Below are 12,927 nucleotides of genomic sequence, written 5' to 3'. Positions count from 1 at the left end.
AAATAATCTACGTTTACGAACAATTATATATATATATATATATATATATATATATATATATATATATATATATATATATATATATATATATATATATATATATATATATATATATGTTTGTAAACATGTTCGCGAACATTATTAAACGAACACTAAACGAGCTTGTTCGCGAACACTTAACAAACGAGCTAACCATTGTTCATACTTTGTTCATTTATTAGCTGAGCTCTAAATTTTGTTTGTTAATGTTCATTTACCTTAATAAACGAACATAAACGAACGCTTACCGAGCTCGAACACTAGTGGTTTGTCGAAAGCTCTATTCGCTAACAGCCCTAAATGCAGTATCTGTTCATAACTATTTTCTCAACCTATTGAAGCACAAGAATCAATATTGCCTCCACTGAGGCTCGAACCCAGGGTTTGATGCCACTGGACCACAAGGCCCTTGGCAACACCCCCTTAGTGTTTGGTTTGGATGAAGGAATTTGGAAGGAAATAAATTAGTGTTTGGTTCGTTTGTATTGGTTGATGCTAGTGAAAACTCCTATGCTTAAGAGAAGAGGGGTAAAAAAAAGTTTTTTAAAAAAGTATATTTACACGCCCCAGCTGGCGCACCCATATGCCACACAGGCAAATTGGCTTTTCCTCATTTTTCTATTCAATGTGTCCCACAAAAAATTTGCCACCCCCCTTATCAATCCCAAAACCTACCTCCAATTTTTATTTTATTTTATTTTTGAAAAAAACTCCTCTTGGAGATGCCCTTAAGACAAGAAACTTTTAATCTAGAAGACTAACTAGACAGAATTTGAGAGTATTCTTAAGTATTTAAGCACTAAGAACGGTTGTTGTACTGGATTGGTATTCTTAGTTCGGAATTCTTAGCTAGTTCAACCATTTTTTCAAGCTTCTTTTAAGGTTGCTCTTTATATAGAGCTAAGGAGTGTAAAAATTTTGAATGTTTGAAATATTTTAGTTGGCGCCTTCTAAGATGGTAGTGTAATGACTAATGAGAAAATGGCTATATAGAGCTTGTATAAAAGGATATATAGATTTTTTAGTATATAATCATACAAAATATATAAGAAAGTTTATAGAGAATTAAGTAGATCATTACACTACGAATAATCATAGCCTATAGAAAAAAGTTACAACTTGACAACCCAAATTCTTTGGCATACTTAAAAACAATATCTTTATCATTAATTATATGTTTTATTTTTCTTAATATAAATTTTGGATATTTAATTGATAATTAATCGATTAATGTTGTGTCAATGGTTATAAATGCCTTTAAAATACAAAATATATTTGATATCAAGGGCTCCTGTAGTCTGAAATAAACAAAATTAAATTAAATTTACATTAGTATTAATATACAATATTTAAATATAGATTAACTATACTAGTCTAAAGTAATAAGCTCACCTCGTTTACTTTGGCGCATTTCTTACTTTGAGGCATTTCTAAATAAGCTTCTTAGCCTACAAAAATTTTTAGAATGTCCCCTGCCTGAATTCTCTCTATTCCACCTTCTGAAAATACCCCTAATACCCCTATGCTCTAAATCAAGCTTCCTAGAGATGTCAATTTCTAAGGTTTTATAAGATCTACTTCAACCTTTACCCTAAGAAAAAATGCCAATGAAATGTGCCTGGGCTCTATCCATCCTATCTCAATTAAACCTTTAATAATGAACTGCCCTTCAAAACTTCCAGGCTTATCTCTTACTAGTTACCCAACCTTACAAGCATTCCTAAGAACAATGAGGAAAAGTTTTTCAGAACCGCTGGCACTCCTCCTCCGTACAACCCTCCATTCTTAATTTTCAAGGAACCCCTCTCTCAAATTTCTCGGGTATCCAAATGGTTATACCGGCATTTCTGTGAGTTCTCTAAGCCGTCCCAAATTTTATCCAAAATAGTTATACCGGCGGTGTTCTTGTCAGTGCAGGTGAAGGGAGATTCTGAAAATAAGACCCTGCAGAAATGCTGTAAATTCTGTGATATAGTCCAAAAAATATTACGGGATAATTTTCCGCTTAAATTTATTGGGTCATTTGAATGTATTCTTTTGTCAACAAATACTCTCCAAAGTAATTAATATTATTTGCTTCAAATTTTTTTAAAAAAATATTCTATGTTATTAATAGAATACTTGAATTGGTAAATAAATATATAACATTATTTTTTATTATAACTTTGATACGTGATATTTTATTACAAGATAGTGTAAAAAAAAAAAACAATGAATAATGTATTCAATATAATTAATTAATGAATTTGAAGATAATGAATCTTTGCATTGTAGAAAATAATGTCATAGAAAAAATACCCCGCATATACCGTCCTACGAATACTATACGTATGTTGCATGTACTATGCGGGTATTAGCTCATTCTATATAAGGGACCATAGCCCTTCAAGTAAGGGGCCATCCCTATTTGCCCCTCTCTTCCTCTCTCTAAAAGATCCAATGAAAACATACTCTCTACTCTCTCTACATGATTCAAGAAACAATGAATAAAGAGGTGAAATTGAGAGCTAAATTATGGTTTTATTCTATACTTTACATACATTTTCTCTACATACTTTGTACACTTAAGTATAGGAGGGAATCAACCACATCATAAAGACAATATAACTAATGAAATTATATCGCTTTTTAAAATTTTTGATAATAAATAATTTTTATTGTAGAAAATAAAGACATATAACTAATGAAATAATTTTTATTGTAGTATGTTTAACAATTATGCCAACTCTGATTGGGATGAGGTTCGAACCTAATACCTTTATTATAAAAATTAATGGGTAAACCTAAGTGGGGTAACTCAAGTGGCAAGTGAGCTCTCTTTGTGGGGAGGAATTTTGAACGGACGGAGAGAAAGACCCTGTAAATTTACCAAAAAAATAAAATTACTAAATTCAAAATAATATATATGAACCAATAGAGGGTAAAGAAGGAAAATCATAAAAAACGTTTAAATAAATAATTATCACCAACATTTTTTTTTCCCGGTAGAGCTCTAACTTTATTGGCTCCTATTAATAAGAGATAAGATTGTAGAAAAATATATAATTTATTTTTTTGAAAACAAAAATATATAATTTATGATTTTATTAAAAAGAGCAATTGTGTGGTTTGTGATTTGATTATATCAATTAGATCATTTATAAGTTAATGGAAAAAGTGTCAAATAGGCCACTGAACTTGTTGTTTTTGTGCAATTGGGCCATTGAACTTAAAAAGTGTGCAATTCAACCATCAAACAAGCAAAATTTGTGCAATTGGACCATTTTTACAAAAAATTTTAATTCAATTTGAATTAAAAACATTTCAATATTGACTCCCAACTAGTATGGTAGAAGAAAATGTCACTCTTAATACATATATGTTAGTAATATAATTGGATTTTACCAGAAATTTTTTGTAAAAATGGTCCAATTGCACAAATTTTGCTTGTTTGATGGTTGAATTGTACACTTTTTTAATTCAATGGCCCAATTGCACAAAAGCGATAAGTTCAGTGGCCTATTTGACACTTTTTCCTAAGTTAATCAAATTAATTGTGTGATTAAGTTATTTCAATCAAAACTCAATTTAAAGAGCTTAATGAAAAATATTAGGTAGATTGAAGTCATTTTACATTTATTTATTTGTATGTCAATCGCTCTAATGAAACACTATAAGTTATTAAGTTATAACTTCATAACTTGATACTAAAACTTGTAAATGAACTGAATATTAGGTAAAAACAACACATATTTCCATCTAAGTTAAAATCTTTAAAATGAAAAATGAAATAAAAATTTAAAATAAACACACGATTAGTGTTCGTGGTGTAATTTTTTCATTTAATTTGAACTTAAAAACAGAAAATGTAACAAAAATTTCAACTGGCCCCAACTATTAAAATTTCAATTTTGTCTTCAAATTTAACAAACATTTAGTAATTTTTCTAACAAAGGATCAACTAAAGTACAAAATTAATAGTCAAAGAATCGAAATATGTATTATTTAAATCTTCGAAGAAATAATTAGACAAATATAAATAATCGAGGGGACAAATCAGGAAATAACCTAGTTTCTTACGCTAAATCCCAACTAGCAGCTATTACTATATTTACCCTTCATCTCACTTTATATGTCTTACTTTATTTTTTTTTTCTGTCACAAAATAATGTCATCTTATTTAATTTAAACATCACTAATATTTTACTTTTCCTTATTTACCATTTATTTATTCCAACTTTTTTTTTAATAATAATATGGTCTCATACTCTCATTTCATTTCGTTGGTAAATTATTATGTGGACCATGAATGCAATATAAATTTTTAATATATTAAAGTGCATTATTTTTGTACTAAATGTACATTATTTGATAATATATAAAAAAATTATGTATTTTCAAATAATGTACTTTTGGTATATTAAAAATGTATTTTTTCTTTATTTATAATTCAGACAAATATTTAGATCATGGTCAATGGTCAATAAAATAATGATGGCATTTGTTTTAAGTAAGACAAATTTGGAGAATATATTACTTAATATTTGTTTCCTTAACCATGAGAATATATTACTTCATATTTGGAGCATCCCTAACCATTACTAATATACACATGTCCTCAGATAATGTGTCCATATATATTTTTTTTCTTTTAAAAACAATCAATATCTCAAATTTTAAGTATTCAAAAAAAAATCTCAAATTTTAAAGTAGTAAATTAAAATACTATAAACAAAAGAGTTAATTCCATTTTTTGTCATAGATTTATAGGTGGCAGCTCACTTTAAGTCTTTTTTATTAGGACATCCACTTTTGGTCCTAGTATTTTTGTGACATGACCATTTTTTAGTCTTTTATCAACAAAACAGTTTAAATAAAATTGGTCATGCCACAATAATAAGAAGGGTTACACTTGTATGAGATCGTCTCACATCGTGAGACGGGTCGGGGCGGATCGAAGCAACATGCAAATGTCATACTTATATGCTCAAATATAATACTAATCAAGAGTACAATTTTTGTTACTTATAAGAGAAAAGTATTACATTTTCCCTAATAAGTAACGTTGACAAGTGCTCTTTATTTATAAGGGAAAATATAACACTTTTGAAGAAAAATGTAATACTTTTAAATCGAAATGTAAAAGTATTACATTTACTCTTATAAGTAACAAAAATTTTATTCCTGATTAGTATTACATTTGAACATATAAGTATGACATTTGTGCGAATAAGTATTACATTTTCATCATGACCGGACCTGTCTCACACAAATTTTTGCCTAATAAGAATATTCTAATAAAAATTATTAAAAGTGGATTGTAATCAATAAATCTAAGGACAAAAATAGAATTAACTCATAAACAAAATGTGTTTTAGTGGTTTTTTGTATGGACAAGGCTAGACATGTCATTTTCCACAAAAGTTGTACGGCAATATCTTATATCTCCATTTGGTTCCTTCCCCTTATACCCCGACTGCATCGAGGCCTTTCTTCCTCGTTATCGGATTTGGCATAGCCTAGGGTTCTCTATTTACCCTTCACATTCGCTTTATTTACACTTCCATCCCCTTCAATCTTCCTCCTCACTCCTCACCTCCACCGTTATTCATCTTCCCACCACTATTTTATATGGTATGTGAACAAATCTTGTGTAGTTTAGCTACTATCGCTCTTCATTTTCAGCCTATAGATCTTCGTGGCACTGCAAAATCGAAGCTTTAAGCTGGATTGACTCGAATTCGCGGCCCGATTTGGTGTCGGTAAGCTCAAGCTTTGGTTTTAACTGGTGTAATATCCTCTGAGCTACATTAAATTTATTTCCGTATCAAATTTTGTGTTTTTATGCTTTATGTTTGTGATAAGTAGGCAATGGGGTTGTAGGGATAGGGATGAGTTTGTGATATGATGGAATTTTGAGTTTTGAGTTTTTAATCATGCCCATTTTGGTTTCTTGAAAATTTATGGATGTTTATTTGCTCTCTAGGGATTTAGGTGAATTGGAGAGGAAAGAAGAATGGGTTGCCTTTAAATAAATAGCTGCAGTTGTTAGGGTGTCTAGGTGGTTATGGATGAGCAGGCATTGACAACATTAACAGAGGAAACTGTAACGGTAACCGGTTTGGATGAGGATCATATACTGGAAATAGGACCTAATTCGGATGCTTTGATACTAGAGCAGCCTCTAACAATCGGACAAGAATTTCCGGATGTTAATACCTGTAGAAGGGCGTTGAAGGATATAGCGATAGCGTCACATTTTGAAATGAGGATAGTGAAGTCGGACAGGAGTAGATTTATAGCAAAGTGCTCGAAAGAGGGGTGTCCGTGGCGCATCCATGTGGCAAAGTGCCCGGGAGTTCATACGTTTACTGTTAGGACTCTTCATAGTGAGCACACGTGTGAAGGGGTTCAAAATCTCCATCATCAACAGGCTTCGGTTGGTTGGGTTGCAAGGTCTGTTGAAGCGCGAGTGAGGGATAATCCACAGTATAAACCGAATGAGATTTTGCAAGACATTCGAAACCAGCATGGGGTTGCTGTGTCTTATATGCAAGCGTGGAGAGGAAAGGAGCGCAGCATGGCAGCTTTACACGGGACTTTTGAAGAAGGCTATAGGTTTCTTCCAGCGTATTGTGAACAGATAAGGAAGACAAATCCAGGAAGCATTGCTTCAGTTGTTGCTACTGGCCAGGATAATAGTTTCCAGCGGCTTTTTGTCTCCTACAGAGCAGCAATTTATGGGTTTATCAATGCTTGTCGGCCACTTTTGGAACTTGATAGAGCACACCTAAAAGGAAAGTATTTAGGTACATTACTATGTGCTGCAGCTGTTGATGCTGATGACACGTTGTTCCCATTGGCAATTGCTGTTGTTGATGGCGAAAGTGACGAGAATTGGATGTGGTTTATGTCCGAATTGCGCAAGCTTCTTGGTGTGAATACGGACAACATGCCGAGACTTACAATACTCTCCGAGAGAACAATGGGTATGATAGAGGCCGTGGAGACTCATTTTCCTAGTGCATTTCATGGTTTTTGCTTGCGTTACATCAGCGAGAATTTCAGGGACACATTTAAGAACTCAAATTTGGTCAATATATTTTGGAATGCTGTTTATGCACTCACAGGTGCTGAATTTGAGAGCAAAGTGACCGAGATGGTGGATATTTCGCAAGATGTCCTTACATGGTTTCACCATTTTAACCCCCAACTCTGGGCTGTGGCATACTTTGAGGGGGTACGTTATGGCCATTTCTCACTAGGAGTAACCGAACTGTTGTATAACTGGGCCCTGGAGTGTCACGAGCTTCCTATTGTACAGATGATGGAGCACATCCGGCAGCAGATGGTGTCGTGGTTTAATGAACGACGAAATAAGGGAATCAGGTGGACTTCAATTCTCGTACCATCTGCTGAAAAGAGGATGGGAGAAGCCATAGCTGATGCTCGTTGCTATAAAGTCCTTCGTGCGAATGAAATTGAATTTGAGATTGTATCAACTGAAAGGACAAATATCGTGGACATACGAAGTCGAGTGTGCTCGTGTCGTCGTTGGCAACTCTATGGTCTCCCATGTGCGCATGCTGCTGCTGCGCTCATCTCTTGTGGACAGAACACTCATCTCTTTGTAGAGCCTTGCTTCACAGTACACAGCTATCGTGAAACCTATTCTCAGATAATATATCCTATTCCCGATAGAAGCCTATGGAATGAACCCGGTGAGGGAGCAGAAGGTGGAAGTGCCAAAGTTGACATTACAATTAGGCCACCAAAAACTCGAAGGCCCCCTGGTAGGCCTAAAAAGAAGGTTCTCCGCATAGAAAGTTTAAAACGCCCAAAGAGAGTTGTTCAGTGTGGTCGCTGCCATATGTTAGGCCATTCTCAGAAAAAATGCACATTGCCAAGTTGATCTTTTGCTTAATTGTCAATTTTTTGGGGGGGGAGGGGGGGTCCAAATTTTATCACTCTGAAACTACCATAGAAGTTACTCATGTACTGCTAGCTTGATGCATCTTCTTGTAGTTGAGGACAAGCCTAAGACAATTCCTTGGGCTTTTTGACCATGGTCCACCTCTTCTTTGCATATATGGTTGCACCATGTTGTATTTCTTGTGTACCTTGTACTTTACTACTGTAAAACTAATTGTTGTTTAATAACATAGTATTTGCTGGCTGCTTCAGATACTGCTTTGTTTCATTCTTACCTTTTTTGTTATTGTGAAAATTCCTCAATGTTTGATGTGACTATTTATCCAAACCTGACCTTCTAGGGTGGGGTTTTTATATCCAAACCTGATTCACGCAGGACGGACCCCTCGGGTGGAGTTTTTAAGTTCCTTACGAATAAAGCTTTTGTTTCTAAACCTGACCTTCTCGGGTGGAATTTTTATATCCAAACCTGATCGTTTCTAAACCTGGCCTTCTTGGGTGGAGTTTTTATATCCAAACCTGATCGATCCACGCAGGGCGGATGGGAGCAGCAATTGCCATCCCTAGTTCCCTTGCTGGCATTTCCAGTGCATATGTTTCCTAGTGTATACATGTCAGTGGTGTAGTTGATGAAACCTATAAAAGGGTTGTTGAACATATCTAGGAGGAAGAACAAGAATAGAATTCCCAATCAAGTTCTACATTAATTTCAGAAAGAGTGTAATAATGATGGTGCAACATTAATCTAGTTTGTTTTCGTTTTCTTTTCTCACATCTATACATATAAATGGCAGAACATTTAACATGTTTGGTTTAACAACTGTGATGATCAGCACTGCCATTTAACCACAAAACCTACACACCTCCCCAATCACTACTCTTCTTTCTCTTTTACTCTGCAGGATTGATTCTCTTTCATCACAAACATGTATTTATCTTTTGATCACCATGGTTTATGCTGCCACATGTCCCAATTTTGACTGCTTTTGTTCAAGGACCTTTGCCAATGCATCATCAATGAGAGCAAACACCTCCACCTTGGAAACACTTCCATCCACCTAATATTACAATAATTCACAAGGGAAATGAACAATTTGTCATTCCACAGAATCAATGATAGCTTCATTTTACTTGCCATGTGAGGTGAAAAATGCAATTTATTTCCACTGTGTTGATACCAAGGTCAAAACATGCATACACTATATGAAAGTATATCCAATGTTAAAAACTTTCTTATAGAACTACATCCACATTGGACGATTTTCTCACCCTTGTGCTGTCATCAATAACTCACCCTCTCTCAATTATTCCATATTCCCATCCCCCTAAAAAGAAACCCCCTGAATGTCAAAAAAAGAAAATAAAAAAATAATAATAATAATAATAACAGGATTAAGCACCACGTGCTAAAAAAGTACTTTTTCACACATCATGTGGTGCATCCAGTTTTATTATGCTCTTCCTATCACCAAAGTTTAATATGCTCACTAAATCCAAACACCTTTTCAGCTGATTTGAGGGAAGAAAAAGGCACTATACTTCCAATTAAACAAAGACCCCCACTACTTGGAGAACGCTGATCACCTACCAAAGTCCACTTTAAGCTACCTAGTCCACTTAAGCTACCAATGCTATCCATTGAAAAATTTTAGGTAAGGTCCTGGATTGAAAGGGGTGATGATTATACTTTGTACTTACGGGTTGTCTTTCAGGGCTTATTTTGAGGTTCTCTTCAAGATAATCATAAATGATTGAAGCAGCACCACTTGATTCTCTTCAATAAAATGACATCAAAGAGTAAAGCAGGGCACTGCATACCTTGAAAGTGATATCTTCATATATCGCAAGTACCGAGTCCACATTCTGATTATGAGTCTGTAAACGCAGTTTCACCTGAGAAAAGAAATTGGGAAAAAACAAGCTTGATGATTATATCATGAGATCTTTGAGGAAAAAAAAACACTATTTATCAGCCAATCTAATGGAGTAAAGCTGGAGAAAAATGGAGGAAATAAGAAGTTCTGTGAATAAACAAATGTTTCAGAAACACAATGATTGGACAAGTAAACAGGCAAACCAGACACAAGGCAGAGAAGGAACACCAATTTCATTTTTGGGTTTAGATGGAGTGGGGATTTCAAATATAATTCACCTCATGCCAAAACGTTTATTCTCTAAATTCAATAAGAGAAATCAGCACTGTTATGAGGGACAGATGACCAAAAAGGGTCTAAGGGAGTTTTGGGTCTCAAGCAAAGCCAGCGTTTTCTTCTTTTCCTTTTCCAACTATTATTCTTTGTTCTTTTTCCTTATGTTTTCTTGCCCGTGACATGTAAAATTTATTTAGAACACCAACATTTGCAACCAAAATAAGAGAATAACAAAATTCAGTGCAAAATACAAACCTCTTGGTTCATCACCCCACCCAGAACCAATCCACTCTAACATAAATGAGGTTTACATTGAAACCCAGAAAAGCCCATCCAAATCAAAGAAACCAAATTACCCAGTAGGCCACCTTTCAACCCTTATGAATCAGATTGTACAGCACATTCAATTCCATGCACTTAGGTTACGACATGTTAACTGACAAATAGCAAATCATGTTTCAACTTAACATCCAGTAGAGATCACAGTACATCTTTTGCTCAGATAAACAGCGGCACAGTCAGAGTGAAATCACATCAAACAACATATAACTTTTAAGATACCAGATTAACCCTCTGTCCCTCTGTATATTATTTTATAATTCTTGTGCAAACAAAACACACCTTCTCTTCTGTGTCATCAAATCGTTGAGTGAGCCTTGCAGAAATCTCGTCAGTTTCTGGAGGAGAATACTTCAAATGGTATATCTTCCCTGTTACTGGGTCCAGCCTGCGGCCTATCACTCTTTCAACAAGTTTTTCTTCATGCACCTGTACATGCAACAGAAATTTTCTCATATTGTGCCCATGGTAAGTTGGTAACTAAATGCAGATGAAAGCCAGTATGTTAAAACTTCATTTGAAGCATGTAAAATGACAATGAATTTTAAATTTAAGGACTTAAGCTATAAAACAAGTGAATGACCACAGCTATAGATGGTAGAACCTCACTTCCAAAAGAATGAAGAGATCTGGTTGGAAGCCATATTCTTTAAGAGCTGTTGCTTGAGATAAACTACGGGGGTATCCATCCAAAAGCCAACCCTTCTCTTGTGAATCTGGTTGCATTAGGCGATCTTTGACCATCTGTTCCAAAATGAAAGCCACCAACTTCTATCTATGAGTATTAAATATGCATTTCATGTTCCTTTATAACTGTAACAATAAGATATGAGCAAAAGAAGGAATGATATGTGCAAGATTTCAAGTGTACCATTACAACTACTTCATCAGGAACTAATTGCCCTTTCTCCATGTATTCCTTTGCCCGCTTCCCATTTTCTGTCCCTGCAGAAATTTCGGCCCGTAGTAAATCTCCAGCTGAAATGTGCACCAAATCATACTGCAAGGATGTAAGCATGTAAAGAGAAAATTCATTTAAAGATGAAAATATAAAGTCCACACTATTACTCTGCATTAAACAACCAAAAGGGAATTGCTAAAATTTGAGAACAAGCTACAAAAGGGTGCCCAACCTAAATGCAGACTGAAAGTCAATTCCACCAAAACCAACAGCCAAAATAATCACACTGTATGGTTTATGCACCTAATGCAACTATGCAAGAAAGTAGTCAGAGCTTGTAAACTCTGATAAAATAGAAGTAGCAAATTGAAGTCTGCCCCTTTAACTTCATCAACCCACAACCCACTGATCATTGACTAACTGGCGATATTCACTCATTCAATCCCTTTTCCAAGCCCCATGTCCCTCCCCGCAAAGAATAAACCTCTCTCCCCCAAATTGTGTAAATATATAACAAATGAAGAGAAAAAGAAAAATAAATTACTTTCTTGGCGATGAGCTCACATTGAGTTCCTTTCCCAGAAGCCGGAGCACCCGATATCATTATCCTCAAGGGTTCCGCCTTATTCGCCGACGCCACAACCTTCTCAAAAATAAAAACAATTAACCAAATTTAACTTAAACCCTACTTCAGTTCAATCACTAACCAGAAAATTCAATGCTTTCCAAACCAAAAAAAATTAATAATAATAATAAATAAATAAATGTTGCTTCTGTACTGTACTTACATACCACGAAACCGGGAGTGTACGCTTGCGGAGGTCTGGAATGGCGAGGTCGGGGTAGGGTTTGATCCAAATGCAGAGAAGAAGACTTGGGAAGTGAGGGCACAGATGTGAGGCGTAGGTGAAGAGGATGAGAAGGAGGAGATGAAAAAGAAGAAATCGACTTGGCGGGTGAGGATTTGAAGCAGGGCAGAGAGCAGCCGCACGCCGCCATTTCGCTGTCTCGCCGCTGGACCGGAGAATGGCTCCTCGGCTCGCCGGTGAAGTGTTGTTTATATTTCGATGTTATTTAGGACATTTGTGGCCTTGTGACATCATCAGGTTAAAATATACGAGAATAACTAAGGTGGGGATATCGCCACGTTGCTTGCTTCTTTGCTTACTTGCATTTAATACAGCTTACTGCTTACTCCAATTCCAACTACTAAATTGCTTATTCAAGATATTTTGCGTTTACAATGTAGTATCTGTTCATAGTTAAATTGCTTATCCAAAGATCTTGTGGTCTAATGATATTCAGTGTCCCGGTTAACATTTCCACATGAATAATGGGAGTGTGTTAACATTGTAACAGAGTCAGTGGTACTAAAAAAAAAAAACAATCGCCAAAAATACTTTTGTCATTTCTTTTATTTTTCTCTTCCCACAAGTATTAAATTGCAATTCGATCAAACAAAACAATGTAATTAAGGCCTTTATTGAATTACAATTTAATTACAACTCAATAATATTCAACCAAACGCCTAGAGATAGTGGATGAGATGAATTAGTTACAAGTGTGAAGTATTTTTGTAAAACTGTC

At 34.9% G+C, this 12,927-nt stretch overlaps 2 protein-coding genes across 2 annotated transcripts; one reads left to right on the top strand and one right to left on the bottom strand.

The window, feature by feature from the left end:
* The first annotated feature begins 5,504 nt into the window (after positions 1–5,504).
* Positions 5,505–8,205, top strand: LOC116002518. The gene is made up of 2 exons (XM_031242673.1): positions 5,505–5,780; positions 6,005–8,205. The coding sequence occupies exon 2, from the start codon at positions 6,086–6,088 to the stop codon at positions 7,928–7,930; it is 1,845 nt and encodes a 614-aa protein (XP_031098533.1). The 5' UTR covers positions 5,505–5,780; positions 6,005–6,085; the 3' UTR covers positions 7,931–8,205.
* A 424-nt stretch (positions 8,206–8,629) lies between these two features.
* Positions 8,630–12,419, bottom strand: LOC116003048 (adenylate kinase, chloroplastic). Its single transcript, XM_031243234.1, has 7 exons — positions 12,133–12,419; positions 11,885–11,983; positions 11,311–11,439; positions 11,049–11,183; positions 10,722–10,868; positions 9,769–9,843; positions 8,630–9,008 (listed from the first exon to the last, which is right to left on the bottom strand). Exons 1-7 carry the CDS (start codon positions 12,337–12,339, stop codon positions 8,904–8,906), a joined length of 897 nt encoding a protein of 298 aa, XP_031099094.1. The 5' UTR covers positions 12,340–12,419; the 3' UTR covers positions 8,630–8,903.
* Between the last annotated feature and the right edge of the window lie 508 nt (positions 12,420–12,927).

This window comes from Ipomoea triloba, chromosome 13, assembly GCF_003576645.1.
Source record: "Ipomoea triloba cultivar NCNSP0323 chromosome 13, ASM357664v1".
Classification (NCBI taxonomy): Eukaryota; Viridiplantae; Streptophyta; class Magnoliopsida; order Solanales; family Convolvulaceae; genus Ipomoea; species Ipomoea triloba.
Note: the sequence above shows the minus strand (reverse complement) of the source record. Positions and strands in the feature narration are given on the sequence as shown.